Genomic DNA, 24,916 nt, shown 5'->3' with positions numbered 1-24,916 from the left:
ATATTGTTAGATACGGCAAGATTCAGATTTATCAATGAATGATCTGTTACTTTACTTTGGTTGCTAAGGCAGAAAAGTGAAATAAAACATTTTAAGAAGTTTTTAAAAATCAACATTTCTAACAATGCAGTCTTTCTGCTGAACTTCCATCTAATTAGGAAATTAAATTAACCAGACCATTTCACTTCCTCAGTAAGTGGGATTGAATTTCTTGTGGCTGCGACTCAGACTCCTTTCTCCATTTCCCAGGCCTATCCGGCCCTTCCCGCCCCAGCCCCCCCCCCCTTCATTCCTCCCTCAGCCTGGAATTCTTGGTGAGCCCGGAGTTGGAGTGAGAAGACGTGGGTTCCAGGCTCTGTTCTGTCTCTTACTTCGAGGGCATTTGGACTCTCTGAGGTCCCTTTTCCTGGCTTATAAACGGAGGAGATTAAAGGACATGATTCTTCAAGTTTCTTTCACCCCAAACATTCTAGGACCCCTTACATTGTCCATTCTCTCCTTCTTCACTTTATGAAATACGACTGCCTTTTCAGGAAGAAGTGAAATGCTGTCACCACCATGAGCCTCCGTCGTCTCTGAGGACAGAAGTAATTTCTCCCTTCTCTGTGATGCGGCAATGAATACTTGTTAACATATTGTGTTGTGTATTGTGTATAATATATATGCACATTTTGTCTCTCCCACCAGACTCTAAGCTCTTTGAGGACAGAGGCCTGGTCCTTTTCCTCTTTATGTTTCTCAGCACTACACCTAGCACATAGTAGGTGTTCAGATTGTGGTTTGAAGGGCATCCAAAGACAATGCTGTGATTTTGCAGCATACCGGTGTATTGGCTGCCCTCAGCCAGCAGGGGGAGCACGTTTGCTCCTTAAAATAAGAAACGGATTCAGAACCTTTATTTTCTCTATGGAGAGCTAATGTCCGATTTACCTCTGAGGGCGAGAGAGGCCCATGGCACCAGGATGAAGGCAGGGATGAGGGGGAGCCTATTATTTCTGACTGAGAAGCCACTATTTATTTTGCAACTTGGTAAACAGAATAACATTTCAAGAACAGAGAGCAACCTTCACGATAAATGCAGAACCCTTCCTAGCTCTAAGGCCTGCATGCAGTTACAACAGGGATACATTCTTGATTAAACACAGAGTAACTTGGGGCATTACGTCTATGATAAATTGGGAGATAGGGACCTGCAACCTCATTTCTTTTAAGGATACTTAATTACAAAATTCTGCAATGAAATTACAGTCTTATTAAAATGGTTTTTCATGGAAGAGGGGGTCTTGAAAGGTGAAATGATGCTGATAGGGTAGGTACTGAGACTTTTGGGTTTTCCAAGAGCTCTCCTTGTGTCGCCACACTCTGTTCAGAGGTCAGAAAGAGGAGATAAAGCATCGCCCTTCTGAAAACAGCCCCTTGGGGAGGATGGTCTCTCTTTCCACCTACCCCCATCAGCTTGTCCCCACAGAGCCTGGAGTGCCAGGCAGCTAGGATCCTATTAGGGGAGGTGTCTGGTGGATAAACCAGCTTCTCTTTAAAAGGATGGACACCTGCCAGTAATGGGCAGCTTGTTAGTCACTCACACCTTAGTATGAATTATACCAATCATCTTATGCCAGCTCTTCCACACACACGCACACACAAAATGGGGTGGGGGGGTTGTTTGGCCTGAGAATGGTTAGTTTTGTTGTATATTATAAGAAGTCATAATTTTGGAGCACAGAATTCTCTGGGGGAGGGAAGCCAGATTGATGAGCCTTTGTGGGAGGGCTTTGGGCAGCCAGAGAGTGGTGTGGGGAACATGGAACAGAGAGGGCACCCAGAGGTAGGTGACTGTGCTGAGACCCATACTGATAGCAACTGCCCCTGGATTTTTACAAGAGCCTGCTCCATCCACAGTCAATGCAGCAGACCATGCCCTGGTTTTGCATTCAGAAAATATGGCTCCTTGGCTTTCTTGGTGAGTTAACACCTTCTCCACCATCTGGAAGCAGAAACATGGCAATTCTGGTGGTTCGACCTCGTGGCACTTGTTTCCTCTCTCAGAGATTGAGACCTGATCTCCTCAACCAGCAAACAGGGAGAGCGTCTTTCTCCCCTCATAGGGAATAACTACATTACTCTGCCTAGTGCATAGCGAGCCCTCAGCTGTTGTCGCTGCTGCTGTTGTTGTCGCTGTTGCTTTTGTTGTCGCTGCTGCTGTTGTTGCTGCTGTTGTTGTAGTTGTCAGTACCGGGCACATCCAAGGCCCTCGATACACACTGGCTGGTGTAATTACAGGATCATTCTGTGTCCTGTATCTGCGGTCAGTCTGTGACACAAAGTCTCTGCTCATTACTTACATCCACGTTAGCTTTTCCCCCCAGAGCTGCCTAATTAGGAGCCAGAGAATGGTGTTGAAATAAACCAAGAAATCTGACAACCCCGGCTGTGCTCTCCCTTTGCCCACTCACTGTGTGGACCAGAGCAGTGCTCCTCAGGAGGCGAATGCTACTTCTAGGAATTAGATTTCTGGAACATCGGGTGGAGATGGTTTGTAAGTGCCAGATGCCTTGTGGCAAAGCCCTGTCACGTTTCAGCTATGTGACTTTAAACATGTCACTTAACCTCCTTTTTTTTTTTCTCTCATCTGCAAAATAGAGACCATGCTAGTGGGGCTGCTGTGAGGACCTGATGCCACCGTGCCCACTCAGTGCCTGATGTGGAGGAGGAATTCCACCCACGTTAGCTTCCTGTCCTTCAGCCCTTTCTCCTTCCTGCCCTGTAAAGGCCTAGAACATCAGAGCTGTGGGGAATCTAGAAGACCAGCCAGCTCTGTCTTATTTTTTCAGATTAAGGAAGGACATATAGAGAGACAGAGGGGCCAGGTGAGAGGTCTGGCTGCTCACTCCTCATCCATGCTCATCCCCAGTGCTGCTCTCCACCATATCACCACAGTGGGGCTGTTTGCTCAGACCTCAGTTCTTCCGGTTTTATCTAACTGGGACTGTGGCTCTCCTCAGTCTCCAAAATTACATCAAGGAAGCTCTAATGACCGTTAGCCATTGTGGTTTTTCCTTCCTGAGATCGCTCCTGTCTTTGGCTATAAACTCATCTGTGTGAGCATTTGCTCTCTGCTCATATTTTCAGCAGGCCTTAGGAATCGTGCCTGGGTCTGGGCTTCTTCTTCCAAGTGCAGGATTCTCAATTCAAATTCACAAACCAGAGTCTGTTTGCTGGAGCACATCCAAATGTGGGTGAGTGAGAACAGGCAGTTTATAATCCTGAGATGCTAATCTACCTTTCCAGCTTCTGAATGTGGTGGAGGAAGTAATAAAGTTGGAGAACAGAATAGGTTCCAGGCCTGAATGACCAATTAAGCCTCTTTTTAAATGACCAAGAGCAGTATCTGTAAGATACAAGCTAATTACAAGAATTAACAACAAGCACTACCAACAAAACCCGGACACTTCAACTACGTCAAATACCGAGGACCAGAAATGTGAGCCATCTTATTTTTACTGCATCTAATATTTTACTGCCTGTCTGTCAAATTAAGCCAAGTCCTAGCTCTGGCCTCAGTTCACCTCTGGGCCTGGATGTATAGAGAGGGGTCCAAAGAGGAAGGAGGCAAGGATAACAGGAAACCACAGGAGGGATGAGAAGGCCTCTGAGCTAAATGCATAAAATACTGATCGGGCCTGCCCCGTGGCTTAGCGGTTAAGTGTGTCCACTCCACTATTGGCAACCCGGGTTTGGATCCCGGGCGTGCACCGATGCACCGCTTCTCCAGCCATGCTGAGGCCACGTCCCACATACAGCAACTATAAAGATGTGCAACTATGACATACAACTATCCACTGGGGCTTTGGGGGGAAAAAAAAAGGAGGAAGGTTGGCATGGATGTTAGCTCAGGGTTGATCTTCCTCACAAAAAAATAAATAAATAAATAAAACTGTTTAAAAAAATAAATAAATAAAATAAAATACTGGTCAAAGGGCTTTTTCTCCCCTGCCACCTCCAATCGCTCATCCAGCGAATACTCATGGAGCAAGTACTTGACAAGCACTGTGCTAGGCACTGGGGATGCCTGGTGCCTGCCCCCATGGAGCCAACATCCCCAGTGGGGAATATAGACAACGAACAAGCATACAAACAGAGAAAGAAGATAATCTCAGAGCGTGCTAGGCCCTGAGAAGGTAATGCAGCAAGTGAATGGGACAGTGAGGAGCGGGGCTTGACTAGGGGCACCTCGGATGGATGGTTAGAATAGTGTCTTTGAGGAGGTGACCTCTACGAGCTGAGACCTGTGTGATGAGTAGCCCATGATGGGTAAATCTGAGAGAACATTCCAGGCAGCAGGCACAGCAAGCGCAAAGGCCCTGCATGAGGATGAGCTCAAAGAACAGAGACAAGGTCAGAATGGCTGCAGCCCAGGGCCCAGGGGCTGTGGGATGAGATAGGAGAGGTAGGCAGCAGCCCCACGCCGTGAGGCATGAGGAGGTAGGCTAGGGAATGGTGAAGTAGAAGTGGCCCCTGGGGTCAGACAAACCTGGATTTGAATCTCAGGTTTAAATTTGCCAGCAGCGTGACCTTGAGCAGGTTACTTAACCTCTGAGCCTCAGCCTCCTCCCCTTTGAAATGGGGATGATGATAACAGGACCCACCTCACATGGTTAATATGAGGAATAAATGAGAAGAGCCACTGAAAGTGCTTGGCAGAGCGCCTGGCATGCAGTCAGTGGTCAATAAGTTCCACCTTCTGTTACTGGCTTCTTATCATGGACTCCCAAGACCCCTGCTCAAAGGAAGGCCTTGGGCCCAGTTTCAGCGGCCACCACTGAGGAGGCCACCAGGTGGCGATCTTTCAAGCTTTTCTGGTCCCACCAGTGCCGGGTCATGCCTGTCCTTGTCTTCGCCCAATAGGAAAGCGCAAAGATGCAATCCTTCAAAGTCTGGTTGGGAACACGGTTACTGGAAACATGCAGGGAATGTTTTCTGATTTCACAACAAAATGTACTGGGAAGAACCCCAGGCGAAGAGTCAGACCTGAATTCTAGTTTCCACTTAACCTGCAAATGAATCGAGCTCGGCAATGCATTTGATCCTTCTGGGCCCCAATTTCCCCATCTACCTATACCACGGTATCATTGTGAGGCCGAAATGAGGTGCTGTGTGTGGAATGGCTAAAGGCTGTCCAGTGTGCTTGAGTGACAGCCCCAGCTTTGCTGCTTTCTTGCTGTTACTTAACCTCAGCTTTTTCATCTATAAAATGGGCATACTAATAGAATCATAGGCTTGCTGGGGTGATTAAAGCAGTCAAAGCACATGAACAGCTCCCAGCACGTGGCAACGCAGCCTCGGTGTGTGCTGTTATCATTTGTAAAGCACGGTTTAGGCGGATTGGCTGGTGAACACAGGCCGTGTGGCTTTGGTTGTGGTAACTGTGGGGAAGTGCAGAGAAGGAAGAAGGTGTGACAGAGGATGAGCTCCCAGGGGACCATGAATAAGCAGAGAGAGGGCAGAGTTCCACATAGAGATGGGGAGGGAAAGTGCACAGTAACCACGTTGGGGAATCCTCTCCTGCCCCACAGTTCCCAGGCAGAGGTTGCAAGATGCAGTAGGAGGGGCATCGCCTGCTGGCCACATCTCCCCAGCCCGTTCCTATTCCCTCTCTCTCTTTCTGCCTGAGCTGGGTCATCAATTCCCTGCTGCACTGTAAGCTCCTTGAAGGCAGAGAATGTCTTATTCATCTTTGTTCCCCCACTGGCCTAACACAGAGCCCACACCTAACAAGCCCTGGATGAATGCTCACTGGTGACCCATCCATCCTGGACCGAGCGGTGAATTGATCACATCCCAGACTCCCCTGGGCTATGCGCTGAGCCGGAACTCCGCCAGCCCAACCTGGGAATTGGATGCTCTGCCTGTGACCTGGGGATGTTGGTGACTGTGTTAATGTCCTTATCTGTAAGTGTGTACGGAGCATGTCACAGTCCCAGGCAGGGCTGATGTGTACCATCTTCTTTACTCCTAACTGCCTGGAAGACGGAGCCTCTCCTAGTCTCGTGTTTCCATTTGGAGGGATGTCTGTCTAGAGTTACATCTCGGCCTCTGTTCCACCTCCTAAATCCTCCGCACAGGCAGAAGGAGAAAAAGCACAGGCACCAGCTGGAGTTCCTGGGCTTCCCATTTGCCGTGGACCTGTCCCTCCTGCCTGGAAATCTCTAGGAGGGGGCACGTGGCAGTGAGCGCTGTGTAATTGCTTAATGGCAGGGGACGGGTGTGGGGCGGAACTGCAGAGTCACAGGGAAGGACGCAGGCAGGCTTGGTGGAACAGACACAGCATGCCGAAAAAGAGCACCCACAATCCTAACCCTGCTTTGCCACGTGAGAACTTTGTTGGGGGGAAGGGATCACACCATCTTTCTGGGCCTGTTTCCCCAACTCCACTGCAGGGAAAATGTAAATACCCACTTCTTTGCCATAAAGGGCATAGTGCCTGCCCACAGAAGGTGCCTAAATGTTTGTTTAATGTCCTGAAGAGACAGCGCATGAGACAATGCTTTGTAAATATTAAAGCAGACCTGGGAAAACTTTTCTCCCCAAGGACTCTAAAAGCAGAAGAAAGGGTTATCACACCCCCACCACAGGGCTCTGAGGGTCTCACCGATGGGAAGCCTGAAAGGTCTTCTCAAGGCTCACGCTCTGTCTAAAATGTGCATGTATAATTTTTATTCGACTCCATAATATTTCCAGATGATCAAAAGGAAAAGCGTGTATTCAATTTCTTATATTACCTACCACTCTTCCTCTTGCCCCTTGCTCCTAGCAAATCTTCTAGTAAAAACAGATACTCCAGGAAGATGTGGCACTTTTATCTGGGTAATTTGTGGTCCTGGAATACTCCCCAAACAGGCTATCTAAAGAGCACCGAGGAAGAGCACTCTTCAGGCTTACTTATCTGTATTAGATATATTAGTGGGCCAGCCTCCCCACCCTGCTTTATTTAGATGGAATACTTGGCCTTTGTCTGTTTGGGTCCAGTCGACCCCTGAGGGTCCACGATGAGCTCCTTCCCTTGGCTGCAGTGCCCATAGGCCCCAGCCAGCAGGCGTAAATGGACAGATCAGACGACAAACAGCCTTCGGGCCTCTCCACTTAGAACTCAACCACCTGTTCAGGCTGTTCTTGCCACCTGACCTCTGACCCCCTGGGGCCCGCCCTCCCCTCCCTGCCGCATCTCTCAGCCCGGTCTTTGAGCTCCTGCCTGCCTCCTGAGATATCCTGAACCCCTTTCCCCGCTGCCTGTACCCCAGCCCTGCACTCACAGTCGTCATACCCACCTCTCTCTGGAAAGTGAATTGTGCTCCAGCTCTTAAAGACCTGCAGGGGAGCAGTTTCTACAACCTCTGCAGGAATCCTGTTCGAACATCTCACAACTCTCAGGGAGAAGAAAGCCTTCTTTTCATGAATTCTCAATTCCCTTCTGTCGCAGTGAACGTGGAGCTGCTTTCATGCCCTGCTGGTTGGAGCTACACTTAAACAACCATAACTCCTCATGATTTTCCCCTTGCTCACCAGAGTGCGGAATGCTGGCTTTGCTTCCGGTCAGCCCTCATCTACCGTGTGCACTGCCCTGGGTCAGGGCTGGGCTCCTGCCTCTGAGGGGTGAGCAGAGCAACACTGAAGCAGAGGGGACCCTTCTACCACAGAGGTGGGGCTAAGCCAAGGGTGACCCTCCGCTTCTTTGGGTGCCTAGAAGAAGTGAATCGTTGACACTGACTGAAGGCCTCTTGTGGCCAGACCCTAAAGATGCCTATGGGAAATATAAAACCAGGTCTCTATCCTCAAGAACACCACTGTGAAAGAAGCAGTTACTTACTGGACTCTGTGGGCAGCGGGCATGGCACTGATTTTGGCCCAAGAGACTTAAATTGGCATCCCAGCTCTGCCTTTCATTAGCTGTGCCCCGTTGGGCAAGCCACTTCACCTCTCTGAGACGTCATGCATGTGTCTACCTCATAGGTAAGAGTTACTGGGGATTTTTTTATTCTGTAAAGTGCTAGACAAATGAAAGGATTACTCTATATTGGGGTGAGGAGAATAAGATGGCAGGGGGACCTACAGATCTGCCACTGTAGGAACACAAATGCGAGGTGCTAACAGTCTTGGAGTGATGAGAAAGAGATGAAAGTGAGTGGCATTTCAAAGGAAGGACAGGCAGGTTGAGGTGACAGGTTGGGCACAGAGACGGGAGGAAAGAGAAGAGAAGAACGACAATAGTTATCATTTATGGAACGCTCACTATGTGCCAGGCGCTCCGCTAAGCGCTTTGCGTACATTATCTCACGTGTTTCTTATAAAGGCCCCGTAATGGGTTTTATTATCGTCCTTTTACCCTTGCATCGGGCAAGTCATAGCAATACTCCAGGACCCTGAAGCTGAACCTGTGAGAAATCCATTCCATCTTTAATGGAACTTAGTGTCCAGATGAGAGTGGAGTTTTAGGACAAATCAGAGAAGAATCAAGAGGTGCGGAGACGGGGGGCAGGGGAGTGCTCAACAAATCCTGAAATCAGGATCAGAAATAATGTCCCTTGCCAATTTTAAACATGGATTCTTTTTCTCAGATGCCGTCAGTTCTTGTCTACATGTTTTTATTAGCCCTCCACTTCCATCCTACCTACTCTGGATAGTCTATCGCCTCACTCCTCCCTCTCTCTTTTCTCTCTCTCTCTCTCTCTCTCTCACACACACACACACACACACTCACACGATACACACACACACACACACACACCCTGGCTCAATTACCCTTTCCACCTTCTTTTGTGTCAATGCTTAGCTCTTTGTCAACGACAAGATCTTCATGCTCAGTTTAGACGTTCAACTCAGGCGAGAAACATTCTTCTCCCGCCCTCTGCTTCCTCTCCCAACACCCTCCCTTCCTTTCTGTCTCCTAATTCTTTCCCTGCTTTTACTTACTCCCTCCTGTTCACCTCCCTCTCCTGTTCCCTTTTCACCTATTCCTCTCTCTTCCCTTAGGATGAAACTGGACAGGGCACCCCTAGGCCAGCAGCCCCCTGGCATTTGCTGCTAGTAACTGCCTGCTACCACTCCCCAACTGCTAAAGGGTTCTTTCTTCTTCTTTAAACCATGACCATGAGCTCTTGTCTGTCAGGAACCTGGCTGCTGGATACACCAGACCAGGAGGGGCTGGAACCTGGATCAAGACCTACCCACCAAGGCAGGGCCAGGGTCTGGGGACGTCCTGGCAGCTGGTAGTGGGAGGAAGTGAGGCCAGGTTGGGGGCATGTCAAAGGAAGCTGGCATGAGGCAGTTGGCAGAGGCTCAAGAAGGCAGTTGATGTCAGAAATGTGAGGCAGCAGGTGGCAAAGGCTTAGTCACATGGAGACAAGTAGAGTGTCTGGATCCCAGAATCCTAGTCCCTGATCACCTGGGTCATAGGGTAGGGTACCAGGATGGGAGAATGAGATAGAGACCCAGGTATTGGAGCTGGGAGTACCAAATAGAGCTCAGTCAGAACAAAAAGGTAAGAGCAGGTATTAGGACCTGGGAACAAAGGCAGAGCAGGACCAAGGTCAGCAACAAGACTAGCCTTAAGATTCAAGAGGAAACTTCCCTGCCTTTGACTGTGGGCCCCAGGGAGCCCCCTGACCATGGAGGGCATTGCTGGCTGAGCATCTCAAGCAGGCACAGAGAGCTGTGCAGTCAGGGGTCCACCGTGGCTTTCCTTTTCACTGTCCTCCTCCCTGCATCGTACTCTCAGCCAGCCCCACAGATTGCAAAGCCAGCCCACTACAGTGTGGGAGAACCTCAAGGCACCCACGCCATCCAGGTACAGATTAACATGATGATCGAACATCTGCCTGCATCGGCGCCCCCAGAATCCTCCCAGCCCCAAGAGGCTCTGACCTTTCTAACCAGACTTTTCTAGTCTTCCACAATGTCCTCCTTTATCTAGTCTCCCTTTCCCAGGTCTGCCCTCCCTCTACCTGGAGAAGTTTGCCTGTAGTGTGCGCTCCCATTCTAAGCTGTTCTGAACTAACTCTTTGGCCATCTGGAAGTCCATCATGTTTGTGGCTTCTCTATAAGAGCTTCTGTCATCTTCACCCCTACTTGCCTCCTGCAAAAGTCCATTCTGTACGTCTGCCACTTACAAGCCACTGTTAACCCTAGTGCATCTGAAACTCACCAGCCATCCGATTAATTTGTGCTCCTTAGAAAAACAGGACTATGACCCAATAGAACGTGGTCTGAGAAGGGGTGACTTCCTCACACTCCGTCACTTCTCTCACAGTTTATGGTTTCTCATTTGCTACTATTGCTGCTTTGCCACACCTTCACAAAGCATTCATTTCTTTGAGGACAACCAAGCCTAAAATACCATTCCACAATCTCTTATCTGCAATTCCAAATTCCCAAATCTCTGAAAATCAAGAGGTGGATCTTTGTTTTTTTCTGGCAGTTTGGTGCCAAACTCATCTGGTGACAACACTGGACCTACACTGATGTGAGGCGACTTTATCCTCACACCCTCCTAGTGTGAACATCGATGTATTTACTGCAGAAATATTAATGTGGCTGATTATGAGATGCTGCCCAAGACCTCACAGGGGATGTTTCTGAACATACGGTACCTTTCTGAATTCTACAACGCCTCTGGCTTCAAGGGCTGCCGATAAGGGCTTGAGGAAATGTACCAACCTCTCTGTTCTTTTGCAACAGATCTGTTGGAACAGAAGCATCTCTAAGATCTGTGATTCCCTGGTTTTTTCTCTCCATCTGGAGGGTGAGAAGACAGCCAAACGGATCAGTGAGGGTCACAGAGATAGCGAATCTGATTTTGAGAAAGAAGGATTGACTTTGTGTGCCTCTGAGTAACCTGTGTAATCCCTCTGGGCCTGGACTATAGGAGAGAGCTAGTCCCTGAGAACCCTGCTCCAACAGGCTGTCAAGATGACTGAAATGACACACACAACATGTCTTGAGCTTTTAGAAAATGAAGTGCTATGTAACATTTCTAGTATTTTTTAAGTAAATACGTTTAATTGGAATAAATTAATCAGCAAATACAGTGTGTTCACTCTGTGCCCAGTTTCATGCTGGGTTCTATGAGATAGTCAAGTATAAGGCGCAAACTCTGGACTTAAAGGCACTTCCATTCTGATGGGAAGGCCAAGTTTTGTGCATAAGAAACAATTTAAGAGAAAACAGGACAATATGCATAATAGAGTTAAGTTGTTATGCTAAGATGTTGCAGACCTGCAAGAGCCGGAAAGGCAAAGCTCACTGGCCAGAGCAGTTTGGGAAGGGGCTGTCGGAGGTGAGGCTTAGTTTGGGTGTCAAAAGATGAGGAAACATTTTAGGCAAGTGTCCTAGGTAAGAATGGACAAGGTTTGTGGGGGCACAGTATGGAGAGAGATGTCACTAGAGTGGAGAAGGCTGGAGTCAAAGGATTGGGAGGACACAGAACAAGCTGGATGGGGTAAGGAGTGTGTTTAAAACGTGTATGTCTTAGCCTGCTTGGGCTGCCATAACAAAATACCACAGACCGGGTGGCTTAACCCACAGACATTTATTTTCTCACAGTTGGAAACTAGAAGCCCCAGATCAAGGTGTCAGCAGGTTTGGTTTCTTCAGAGGCCTCTCTCCTTGGCTTGTAGATGGCCACCTCTGTCTGTGTTTTCAGTGACCTTTCTTCTGTGCGTGTGCAGAGAGGGAGATCGCCAGTCTTTTTCTCTTCTTATAAGGCTACCAATCTTAAGGATTAGGGTCCCAACCTTATGACCTCATTTAATCTTAATTAGCTCCTTAAAGGCCTGATCTCCAAATACAGTCACATTGGAAGTTAAAGTTTTAACACTTGAATTTAGGGGGACACAATTCAGTCCACAGCAGTGTGCATGCACCTCGGAGAAAGCAGAGGGTGTCTGGGTAATTTGAGAGGGCAAGATGTCGACAGCGAGATGGGCAGGGCAGGGCTGGAGCCCTGAGTGGACTCAGACATGAACTGAGTGAATGGACGGGGAGGACATTAGAGGAATTAGAAATTGTAGCACCAGGAATGCCTGGCCCACTGACTGGCTCAACTCTCACAAGTTCAAGAGCAGAAACCAGATTGTATGCCCTGGAGAACTTCTTGGAGAGAACGTCCGTCATTTCTTGCATTGCTCTGTCCTTCCCCAGCACCTCTGGTCCGTTGCACCCTTACCTGGCTAGCTGCAGGAAAGTGTGAGATCATCACAGAGCTGTTTTGTGCACAGAGACTATTCACATCTGGATGGCTAATGCTGCTAATTACTGTGCTGGTTGCTAAATCTGTCGGGTTTAGGTGAGGTGAGGCTCCACAGCTGGGGCTGCTGCTTACAGCTTCTCCTGCAGAGAGAGAGGTGAGAACACAAACCAGGAAAGGTATGCTCAGATGCTTCGGATTGAGTGAAACCGGTTAATTACCAGTCACTTGCTGTCTCCCCGAGTTGGAGTTTCTGGCTAAGGAACACTCATAGATCAGACAGAACATGACAACCCGCAACTTATTTCCACACTAAGGGGGTGGCGGGGATCAAAATCAGAGACAAGTGTGGAAATGGTCTCTCAGGTGCCAGGGCCATCACCACATGACTCGAATGCCCTCAGAACAGGGTGGCAGCATGAGGCAGCAGGGTGCAGAGCCGACTAGACTCATGGAGAGAGCTGGGGATCAGGTGTGCCCATGGGGCAGGGTCTCTTTGCTGCTAAGTGAAGGTTCTTCATCCAGAGTCCTAGATTAAGTTTTAAGGATCCATGAAACCCCTAAAATTGCATGTCAATATGTGCGTGAGTATGTGATTGAGCATTTTTCTGAGAAACAGACCATAACATTAATCAGATTCTTGAAAGGCTCAAAAGGGTTATGTGATCCCCAAAAGGAGGATAATTATAAACCACTGCCCTGGACCCCTAGAGAAACAGGTTAACATTGGGCAGAGCCCCAAAAGAGACTCAGGGTCCCTGATGATCCTGAAATTATACTTGAGGTGTATGTATGTGTGTATGTGTGCACATGTGTGTAAATATGTGTGTGTTTTTCTAGAGAAAGGATTCAATAGTTTTTGCCAGATTCTCAAAAGGGTCCACAACCCTCAAAGGGTTAAGAACCTGAGCTAGATTGGGGGCCCCAAAAGCTAGAAAGATTGCTTGTGCTTAGCTATTTCTTTCCAGAGGACTGTGACAAAGACCTGAAAACAGGGCCCAATGTGGGCCCTGAGAGTTCCGCTCAAAATGTGGGGATAACCGGGTCTGATGCCAGGGGCTGGCTGGCGGGGCCCTCCATAAAAGAAGACATTGGAGTCATTTTGATTAAGAGTCAAGTGCCCAGACGCCAGGGTGATGGTCAAAAAGGCATCAATAAATGGGAAAACAGTCCTAGCTCCCTCCCTCTCCATAGCGTGTTCCCAGGTCTTTCTCCTCCAAAGCGCTGTGCCCCAGCTTTCAGAAACCCAAGACCTTATCATGGAAGCTCAAAATTCATCCAGTAAATCCTTACTGAGCGCCTACTATGTGCTAGGCTCTATTCTAGGAGCAAAATAAGGAACTTGACTTCAGAGTGTTATCGACCTAGGCCGTTTCCTGCCCCGCACGCGGGTATTTTGGGCACTGCTGACCAAGCGCGCCCTTCCCAGGTTTAGCCCTGGCGGCCCTGGTCCGGAGAGGCTGAGGCCATCCCGCCCACCGCAGCGGGCTGGGGGTCGAGGAGGGGAGAGCAGTACCTGTAAGCAAAGCAGTGAGGGAGGCTGGAAGGGCGCACCGAACCAGAGCGCTGGGCCGGGCTTAGCCCCCGCACGGCTGGGGCGGGAGCTGGGCGGGGTGGGGTCGGGTGGGGGCACTGCCGGCGGGCGGGCGGGGGACTAGGGGGAGGAGACGCTGCCCGCAGCCGCCTCCGCCGCCGCGCCGGATCTCCGAACTGCGCTCGCCCTCTCCCCGCCCTCTGGGGCCGTCGCGAAGCTCGGCTCTCCATACTGAGCAGTCCCCGGGAGGCGCTCGGACACGTCCCCAGGCCGGATAAAGATCGGCTCGGCGCTCGCTCCGCAGCGCGAAATCTCGCCATCAGCGCGGCTCGCGCGGCCGCTCCGGCCCGGCCCGCCGACGCCAGATCGCTATCTGGGGGGACGCGGGAAGGCAGCGCCGCTGCTGCCGCCGCCACCCTCGGCTCTGCGCGCAGGGGTGGCCGCGGGGCCCCGGAGCTCGCCGCCCTCCCTTCCCCCTTGCCTTCCTTCCAGGCGCTTCCTCCCAGGGGACCCCTGCTTCCCGCCCGCCCGGGGCCCCCAGCGCCCCGCCAGGCGCCCTCGCCCCCCTCGCTAGGCCCCGCCGCCTCCTGAAGGTTACGCGACGCAGCGGCGGGGCGCTGGGGGCGCCCGCCCTCGCCGCCGCCCACCCCAGCGCCCTACGCGCCGCGCCGGCCCGGCTGCCGGCTGCCGGCTGCTGCCACCGCAATCCCGGCTCCTAAATCAGCGCGGGGAGGCGCCCCCTCCCCCCACTCGCCTCCCCGGGCTCCCCGGGCCACGATTGGCCGCGCGGGCGCCCCCCACCCCCGGGCCCCGAGCTCCAGCCGCCGCGCCATTGGCTGCGGGTCTCCGCCAGCCTTTACATAAGCTGGGGCGCGCTCGAGTGGAGTTGTATAAAGCCAGCGAGCGGCGTCGGGGCGGGAGGCTCGAGGCCAGCCCGGGACCGGGGCTGGAGCTGGAAGGCGGCGGCGGCGGCAGAGGCGGCAGCGAGCGCCCGCGCTCCGACGCCCCTAGGCGGTGGGGCTGAGAGAGCCCGAGGATGGCTCCGAGCGCTGACCCCGGCGTGAGTACCCGCTCCGGTGCCCCCCCCTTAGGCGGAGAAAGTTTCTCCCGCCTTACGCGCCCCTCCCGATCCAAGCACAGGAGTGACGGGGATGCCGCCCGGGAACCAGGGAAGACGGAGACCGCGAAGGCGGCGGCGGCGGCTTGGCTTCCAACTTGCCAAGAGGCGCAGGACTCGACTGGCGCGTAGAGCTTTTCCTACCGGCTGGGGGCGAGGCGGGCGCGGGTCCGAACGTGCAGGAGAGGTGGGAGCGGAGGTGTGGGGGCGACAGCCCGCACAGTGGCAGGGAAGGTGTTGGGGCGCGCTGGAGGTCAGCTGTTTGGGGAGGGGGCACCGGGTCTGGGAGGGGGCGGAGCAGGAGAAGAGGGATGTGCCGGGGGTATTGAGAAGTCGCTCAGCCAGGCAGGCTCAGGTCCGCCCCGGGCCGGGGAAGCTGCTGGCCTCGGCCGGGTGCCTACGTTTGCAGGATGGGGAAGAGCCCCGGGGAGCTGGCGCTTCTTCCCCGGGGAAGCCAAGCTCCCGGGCACAGCACTAGGTGGCAGAGAGCTCCGGGAGCCAGCCCCGCGCGGCGTAGCTGCCAGCTGCCTTTGCTGGACCAAGGTGTGGTCTCTTCCCTTTCAGCTTGTCGCAGACAAGCCAGCTTCAGGCATTCCGAGGGAACCAGGGGTCCTCCTTGGCCCCATGGGGACACACGGAGGCCTTGATGGGGCAGCAGGCCGGGCTTGGGGACATACCTAGCAATGCAGCGTGCTCCTTCCCAGTGTAGTAGTTGCGAGCCCTGGTTAGTCCAGTTTCTGCAGAAACCAACTCAAGAATCCAAAGTCATCCCAGCCTGGATGGGAGCCTCCCAGAAAGACTGGGAAATGCTCCTGGGTTTGGAAGGGGGGCACTCCCCTTCCTTCGGGAATGACTAATGAATATTGCTGCTGGGGGTAGTGGGGTGTGCACCTGGTGTGGCTTCTGTGCATCCCAGGAGGCGCTTCAGCTCTCCAGGCAGGACACATTCTTGAGTCACACTTGAGGTCTCTTCTGGGATGTGTGCAAGACTTCCCAAGTGAAGCCAGGTGGAAAGGAAGGGAAGAGGATTCCAGGAATAGGGGCCAGCTCTGTAGTGCTGTCTTGAATTAGGGGAGAACTCATATGGGAAGAGAAACGCTATTGATGGGAGCTTTTTTGACCCTGATGACTTGGAGCTGGAGATTCCCAAGACTGAATTAGAGTGAATTCAGAGAGTCATACTGTCCCTCACTCTCAGCCATGAAGAAGAGGAGATGGACGATGGAAAAGTGGGAACATGGCGGTTGTTCCAATATGGCCCTTGAGGAAGCGTTTTTTCTGCCTCTGACTTGATTAAGAACATTCTTTGGCAGCAGGCAGGTCCTAAAGTCAATTTAAGAGGCAACGAAGGGAGTTTAGGGTCTTGATGCTGGCACAGTGGACCACAATTAAAATATTCTGGTTTCCAGTTGGTACTAATGGACTCTGCAGAAGGTCGAAGGCGGGGTGGTGGTTATCTGCTCTGCAGCTTCTCATTTGGGGCTTATCCTTCACCTATACCCCATCTCTGAACATGGGTGGATGTTTTGAACTCCTAGGGTATCTGCTTCAGCCCGGAGATCTTTTGTGGGGGCTATCAATCCATACCCCCAAACCCAGCTTCATCCTCTGCCTGCGGTCAACATTTTTCTGCTGCATTTCCCAAGACCTTCTCTCCATTGGGGATTTGTGCAATGAAATACCTGCTTGTTGCTCTTTCTTCCCTTCTCTCCATCTGGGCTGCATCTGGTATTCTGAACTCTGATGTTTATTGCTTGGCACCTTGATGTTTGGTTAAGACGCCCTATCGCTGCACAGGAGTGCCCCTGTGAATGTGCGGACCAGTGGCCTGTGTCATTCTAGGGAGTGAAATGTAGACTTTTACAGAGAGAGGACCACCGACCTCCAAGGCAGTCCTGTTAGCTTGTGACAGTCTCCTGTTCTCCATCTTCCTTGCCGCCTGCACAGCGATGGAAGCCTCAAGGTGGAGCAGGCTCCTTGGTGTCCAGTAGGGGGCGCCAAAGGCACCCAGCTCAGGACCACTGACTTTCTCACTTCTTGCCCTTCACTGGCCATAATAACTTAAGGCATTAAGCAAGCTGGGGCAACAGCCCCCAACGGTCACCTTCATGACCGGAACCCTTTTACCACATGCTTCCTGAACTTCAGGTGGTCCTGTGATCTCGGGTGCAATGGGGCAGATGCAAGTACAGCCTCCCCAGGAAACAGAGCTGGTGCTCAGCCCCACCATGCTCTCTGAGATCATTCCTTTGTGCTTGGGGCTGGTGTGTTCCTTGAACTCATTAAGGGCTCAGAGAGTCCAAGGACATTAGAGCTAGAGGAGAGGAACCTTGAAGAGCATCTAGTCCAATCCTGTCCGGTCCCCAACACTCACATACACACTTAATTTACAGGTGATAAAACTGAAGCCCAATAAAGGCAAACATCTTGGCCAAGGTCACATGGCTGTTTGGTGGAAGAGACAGGACTAGGTCCTAGGATTCCCAGTCCTCTACTCAGAGCTCTTTCCACTCCCATGACCTGCTTCCTCTTTACTACGGAGGTGGGCATATGTTCTCTGCACATAGGTACTCACAACTGCTGACTGATTAGACATTGGTAAATTAATAAATTTAGTAAATTTGGGGAAGTTTCCTTTGAATCTATTATTCAGAATGAGAAGATAAAGTTCTTGTACATACAGGTAATAGAAATTCCTAATTACTCTTTCCCCTTCCTCCATTATCTTGTCTCATTAGGCCTTGGAACCCAGGCCTGGAGCTTTTCCTTTCCTCCGCTAAGGCGTGCTGGAGGCAGGTCTCTGTATCCTGCAGTCACACCACTGCCTATGAGACCTCCAATATGCAGATCCCGCGTGAAGTGGAGAGTTTCCAACCAGTATTTGCCCATTTCCCCATCCTTGCTGCTCCCAGCTCAAGGTCAGAGTGCTGGGATGTTCTATTTTTGCAAAATCCTCGTGTTAGGGCTTCTTGGATGACCTGAAAGATATTACCATTTCCATTGCTCTTTTTCTGTTCTGTGAGTCTCGCTGTCGATATCTGAGCTGGACCCTGGGAGGGAGGTTTGCTGAGTGGCCTGTGGGCTGCCCCCTCTGTTTCCTCTCCCCACCCTGCTCCTTTGCACACTGCATGGAGTTCCCCCTTGGAGCCTCGGCAGATCTGGCGGCGACCCTCAGGAGGAACCAGGGCTGCCAAGCCAGAATTCCTAGAGGCAGATCCTCTTCTGTCCCTAAGGCTCACCCAAGGGATGCTTGTTGCCAGGGAAGATGCTTGAGTTTCCTTGTCTCCTTCAGGCTCACAGATAGGTTGGGTCTTCGTCTTCCAGGGGAGGAGGGAGGTGGTAGGATAATGTGGACCATCAGAGAGCAACAGCCTCCTCCTTTAAAGTGGGGTGCTGAGAGGCTGTGCTCGAGATCTGCACCAGCTCCCAGCTCTGGCTGAAGAATTGTGCCTGCATTCCCAAGACCTGGTCTGGTTCTGGATGAGGCCAGAGGAATATAATTACATAAAATATAGCTATAGCACAGGATCTCCGGATTTTTGCTGGGATGGGGGAGAGGATATTGACTTTGAGAAGGGGCATTAGGTACTGAGAAAACAAGAAGTTGCCCCTTTCCTGAGCCCCACTAGGTGGTGGACCCTCACCCCACTCTCATTGGGAAGACAGCCCAGTGAAGTGGAAAGGGCACAGGCTTAGAATCTGGCTCCCCCGCTTACTGTTTTAGAGACTTTGGACAAATCACTTAACCTCTACATGCCTTAGTTTCCTCCTCTGCAAAATGGTAAGGCTGGCAGCTGTATGATGAGAGTAGGATAGTGAAGATCAAAGAAGATAGTCTTTAACATGCCTCTGCCCTTGGTAAGATGTAAAGAGGTATTCGGTTGGGAGGGGACATTATTGTGGGATCACTGGGAACTACACTGGGTCTTCCTTTTCCCAGCAAATGAGACCGAGTGTCCAGGTTTGCACGTCAGCCTCTGCTCACAGCAACATCTGGGCTGATGGACAAGTCCTTCTTGGCAGGGCTCCCTCCTTGCTTTCTTCCCTCCCCCGCCTTGAGGTTTTCATTTTGGGGTTCTGCCATGCTTGGGGAAAAGAAATTTTGCAGGTCCCAGGGTAATTCTGAATGTGATGGAAGGCCCTGAGCTATTGATTCCTAAGGAAGGATCTTTGTGCTGGGGGAAGCCTTCCTCGGAGCCCAGTGATTTAAGAGTGCTGACAAATCCGTGCTCTCCGAGCCTCCTGCAGGCTGCAGATACAGGCTTCCAGGCCAGCTGGGCTCTGCGAGGGATTTCTGGGGAGCCTGGCTGGTTTCTTAGGGGGCACAAACCTGTGAGCTCTCCTTAGGAGGAAGTATGAAGTCAATTGGTTCATTATCACACCAAACACACCCTGGACCACTTAGGGTGTTTCAGAAATGAGAAGCAGCAGAGGACTTGAGGTTGTACTTGAAAAGTGGGCAGAAAGGCGTGTAGGGTTTGGAGAAGAGACGGGGACAGGAAGACCCTTTTCCACTGAACCACTCGTGATCTTGACCTTATTGAAGTCCTTGGGCAGTGACTAGAGGGCTTCCCTTGCCCCCCAAACATTTGGCCCTGTTGGGAGATTTTTTATTTTGACAGCTGGGGTAGGGAGGACTCCTGGGATCTAGTGGTTAGAGGCCAGGGATGAAGCTAAACATCCTACAACGCACGGGACAGCCCCTGACAAAGAATCTTCTGGGCTGAAAGGTCCATAGTGCTAAGGCTGAGAAACCCCGGACTAGAAGAGCATTGTAGTGTAGAATCACAGCAGGTCAGAGGTGGGAGGGATTTTAGAAGTATTCTCATCCAACTCTCCCACTTCACAGTTGAGGACACCGAGGTCCAGAGAGGTGAAGAGACCAGCCTGGGTCGCACAGCAAGTGAGTGGCAAAGCTGGTCTGGAACTCAGATCTGCTGTCTCCTGAGACTGACTTACCCAGACTCCTCCAAAGTTGTTGTGAAGATTAAATGTGAGCTGTGAAAACACTTAGAAAAATATAAAGAGACTATTATTAATATTGCTATTATTAAGAATTTGGGAGTTTGGAAAGTTCTATTTCTGGCTATGCCACTGACTCATTGTATAATATTGGGCGCATCGTTTCCCCATCCCCATGCCTCTTTGTGAGTGTGTGTGTGTTGGGGAGTGGTCTTAGCAAGTGATAAGTATATCATAATCATTATCTTTAGAGAAAAGTCCAAAGATTAGCCCTTCAAAAACCCTAGACACTTAAAAAAAGAAAGATAATTTTCCTTGAAAGAAATCATGTTGACTTCGTCAGAAGCAAAGCGTTTGCTTCTTGGAAAAATTCCAGTACCCTGGCCCTGTAAGTTGGTTCCAGCCCAGGAAATCTGATCAACATCCGGAGGAGAAACTGATAGCTCCGCAAATGACAAGCGACTGGATTTGTCCCCAGTCCCTCCGGGAAGGGGAGGCGGCGACTTCCCCACCCTTTCCTTCTCAATCATCTTTGCACAGGGAACTTCTACAAGGAACTTCAATGGGGGATGGGAAGGCGTGTCATTAATTAGTGAAACCTTGTTTACTTAACAGACATATTCTTAAAGATCTCTTCCAAGGGACGTTTTGACATATTACTTTAATTAGCCGCAGAAGAATCTCCAGTGCAGAGGGTGTAAAATGACCCTTCCCACTGTTTCCAGTTACTGTTGTCTTCGTTTGCACCCGACAAGTACAGTGACAAGGTCACGGGAATCACTGCTGAGCTCAGGGCGTCCCGTTGACCAGAGGAGGGCCCACAGGAACTTCCCTCCCGAACAGCAGCCTCCACCTACCTGGAGGGCAGCGCCCAAGTGGGGATTTCTCCGTTAGCATCCCTGCCTTCCTTTGATATCTGTCTGTCTTTAAGGACCCAACACATTATACAGACCCTGACACAGCTCTCAGGAGCGGGCACAGGCCTGGGAGCCCGATCCCCCCTGGATGGGCAGATGAACTCTTGTGGGATTGGTGGGAGCGCCCTTCGGTGGGTGTTCCTCATAGAAGGCCCATCCCTGGTCTTGCGCTCAGGATTGGAGGTAGGTAGTCGCTTGAGACTCCTCTTGTGGTGGGGGGATCACTACATAGATCTCATGCCTGTTCCTCCATGAATGTTCTGCATTCCCGGGGCAGGGCCTCTAGCCTCTGGAGGTCAGTCCCTGTAATCAGAGCAGTCGACCAGACAGGCCCTTTCTGTCTCCGTTGTCTAAGTGATGTCATGTTCCCTTCCACCTGGTCTCTAAGAACAGACTTTTTCGCGGAAATCATAATCATGCACCTCTCATCGGAGCAGCTATGTATATCCAAAGAGGCTTTTGCAGGTGGGAGAGTACGAGTCCCCAGGAAGGAGAAGTGCTGCCTGGCAAGCCATGTGGTGGAGGCACTGTGTCTTTTGTTCTCAACTACAAACTCAGTACCAAGCACAGTGCTTGACACGTGGAAGGGCTTGATGGGTGCTCGGCGGGTGAAGGAATGAATGAGTGAATGTAGGTGACCCTTCTGGGGCAGTGGTGATGGTTGGGATTAAAGTGGATCTCCAAACTGGCCTGGGTCATTGAGGCAGCTTTCCTTCTGGCTCCTTCTTCCCAGAGCTGGCACTTGGCACCAGGGCTCTATAAACCTCTAGAGGTCCCACTGATGAAGCAGGGTGTGAGGAGCCCACGCAGGGCCCACCCTGTGAGCTGGTGGCCAGCTCTGAGCCTTGAGCAAGGCGGAGTTTCTCTTCCTCCTCACCCTCTGGGTACTCACTCCCCTTCCCTCCCTGTTCCCACCTGGCTGCTGCAAGGAAGCTCAGCGTGGGTTTACCTTGCTTTAAGCTGATAGAATAGATGATCATCTGGATTTCCACTGAAGACAGACTAGGGAATGAATCATTGCTTCACAGAAAGATTCCTGTGAGGATGTTTTTAAATAGCAAGGTCAACTAATGCATTTTAAATGATTTAGGAAAAAACCCTGACCCATAGACTCTTAGGCCTGGAAAGGAACTTTGGAGGTCATGGTGCCCCACACTGCCCCAGGATGTCCACCCCTCTGTGATACTCACTTTTCAGAAAACAGCCTATCTGCCTGCACACTGCTGCCCAGATTCTAAAATGCGAGTCTGATCATGTCTTGGCCAGACGACTAAACCTCCCCCAGGGTGTGACTCCAGGCTCCTTCCTTACCTTGGCAAATCAGGCTCGACAGGCCCCAACACAGCTTCACCCAAGACTGCCTCTCCACCTTCTCCTGCACCCTCCCCTCTTCTCTCTCCCTCCACTCCACACCCCACACACTGCATTCCAGAGACACAACTCTATTCTGTGTCACCTCCATGCCTTTGACCCCTAGGTCTCTGCCACCTGGAATGCAGCTCCCCTTGGAATCCCCATTCACCTTCCCCAGAGAGCCTTTCCTGCCTGCCCTTCCCACCCACCTCCCTAGGTAATCCCTCCTCCTATGGGCCACACCTGGACTTTGTACCTGGTGCTACTCTGAACTGTGTCTCACCCCTGGTAGACTGTAGCTCCTTGAGGTCAGGAGCCATGCCTTAGTCATCATTTCCAGCCTGGCCCATAGACATCTACTAAATGTTTGAAGAATAAATGTGTATATTACAGTAAACTGAGGGCTTCTGCATTTGAAGTCAAAGAACTCCACTAGGGTCCCCAGACAAATTAGTACCAGAAGCAAGCCTATTCCTCAAAGTCTTACAGTCCTGCGTGTTCCAGTCAACATGTGGCAAGTACTCCCGGAAGGGGAGCACCTAGTGGGCCTGGGCTCCACCTCCTGAGATGCATTCATTCATTCAACAAACATCTGTTAGCAGGAGCAACAGTATGAGTGTTGTTACCATTACCTACCGTACACGGACTCTCTGCCTGCCAGGCACTGTGCTCAACACTAACACGTATTAATACACTTCATTTCCCATTTTACAGACCAGGAAGTCTGAGCAGTTAATAATACTTATCAACGACCTGCTGCGCCCCGTGCATAAGGCTAGGAGAATCCATTTGTCCTCTCACTTTCAGAAACACCATTTCATTAGCCTGCTGGTCTCTGTGGCACCTCCTAGCCTGCGTCCCCTGAGTTTTCATCTGCCTTTCTCTGGAGCAGGACCAAGTCTGTAAGTGCAGCTGCAGGCAGTGTCTGGAGCTCTCTCCAGATGGAGGGAAGAAGGAGGAAGCCTTGTGTTTTCTTGGTGCTGGGGAAGATGCATAGGACACGGTGGCCCCTGGCGGGTGGGGAGGCGTTTGTCTTCCAGGCTGGCAATGCAGAGGACCAGGATGGGGATGGGGTGCAGAAACATGGATGACTGAGGCATTAGACTGTGCACTCCATGCGGGCAGGGGCTTTATTTTGCTTTCAGCTGTTTTCCCAGTGTTCAGAGCAGTGCCTGATGTAGCGTAGATGCACAAGAACATTGAATGAATGAATGAGTGAATGACTGAATGGCAGCCTCCACCATTCTCTCGCAATTGGGCCACAGTATTTGCTTCCTAATTGGCCACTCTGCTTCCAGCCCCAGTGTTCTTTCTAACACTCCACTCCAGTCAGGTTGTTCCCGGACCCTCTGGCTCATGTTGCTCCCAAGGCCTCCACAGTCTGGTCTTTTCCAGCCTCCTTAGCCACACTCCTTCCCACCAGTTGTCCTGCCCACATCGTGCTCCAATCACACAGAGCTTCACTGTGCTACACAAGCCCTCTCGTCCACTGTGCACACACGGGCCTCTCAGCCTGGAACGCTTTCTCTGCCTTGTCCCTTTGGCCAGCTCACCACCACCTCTCTGTTAGGCCTTCCCCAGCTGCCCCAGGCACAGATGCTCCTTCCACTGTGTTCTCATCTCACTTGGTTTATGACAAGTTTGGCGTAGTGAGAGTAACTGCTTAGGGTAGTGTCTAAGAACACCAATTCTGGAGCCAATTGGCTTAGACACAAATCCTGGCTCTACAACATACTAGCTGTGTAACCTTGGGCAAGTTACTTAACCTCTCTGTGCCTTAGTTTCCTCATCTATAAAATGGGGCTAGTGCCTACCTCACAAGGTTACTATGAGGATTAAATGAGACCATCTATGTTAAGGGTTAGAGTAGTGCTTGGCACATGGTTGGTGGTAGGTGAGTGTTATAATTACTACCCATTCCTCAAATAGTACTTGTTACATGAAACTGCAGTAAAAATCTGTTTGCCTTGGGGCTGGCCCAGTGGCGTGGTGGTTAAGTTCAGTGCTCTGCTTTGGCGGCCCAGGTTTCACGGGTTCTGATCCCTGGTGCGGACCTACACCACTCATCAAAACCATGCCTTGGCGGTGTCGCACATACAAAAAAATAGAAGAAGATCAGCACAAATGTTAGCTCAGGGCCAATCTTCCTCAAGCAAAAAAAAAAAAAAAGTTTGCCTTGTGTACACGGTCCCAGGAATTAGGCTGAAGAGCGACACGATCAGCTCTAAGATTCAGAAAGGGAGCTCTGATAACCGTGTGGAAGTGGGGTGAGCCGAGAGCAAGAGAGGGGAGCAGTTAGCAAGTATCGCTATTGTGCAAATGAAGGATAAAGGGGCAAATCCCAGGTGCTAGGCATGGAAAGACTGGGCAGCTTTGCAAGATTCACGGAGCGGAATTGACTCGGCGATCCGGTGGTTGTGAAGAATGGGGAAGAAGTAAGAACCAAAGAGGACACCGGATTTCCAGTCTGAATGTTGGGGTTTGAAGGGACCCAATGAATGGCATCCGACTTTCCTGCTCAGATTCAGGACCACCAGAGAGAGAAAAAGACGGGGGAGGAGAGAGGCAGGGCTCAGGCGGATGGAGATTAAAATGCCACCATCGTTACAGATACAGCTGTTTGGAGAGCCAGGCTTCCTGGCTGGGAGTGGGGTCCGTGGGGCCTGCGAATGTGCGCACACCTCCCACTGCAGTCCTCCCTGTGGGTGGGGGCGGGGCTGAGCCCGCCTGGCCAAGCTCTGCACATGGCAGAGAGTGGCCTCTGCAGGAAGGCAAGTCCCAAAAGGGCTCTCCCT

The 24,916-nt window shown here is 51.3% G+C and overlaps 1 protein-coding gene across 1 annotated transcript in view; it reads left to right on the top strand.

Annotated features, from left to right (window-relative positions):
- Window positions 1-14,675: 14,675 nt before the first annotated feature.
- CRTAC1 (cartilage acidic protein 1) overlaps window positions 14,676-24,916 on the top strand; it is a 136,116-nt gene continuing 125,875 nt past the window's right edge. Inside the window, exon 1 of the mRNA XM_058543701.1 lies at window positions 14,676-14,832. Within this exon, the coding sequence (XP_058399684.1) occupies window positions 14,809-14,832 (24 nt within the window). The 5' untranslated portion in view covers window positions 14,676-14,808. The remainder of the gene's footprint in view (window positions 14,833-24,916) is intronic.

The sequence above is a fragment of the Diceros bicornis genome, chromosome 6, assembly GCF_020826845.1.
Source record: "Diceros bicornis minor isolate mBicDic1 chromosome 6, mDicBic1.mat.cur, whole genome shotgun sequence".
Taxonomy (NCBI): Eukaryota; Metazoa; Chordata; class Mammalia; order Perissodactyla; family Rhinocerotidae; genus Diceros; species Diceros bicornis.
Note: the sequence above shows the minus strand (reverse complement) of the source record. Positions and strands in the feature narration are given on the sequence as shown.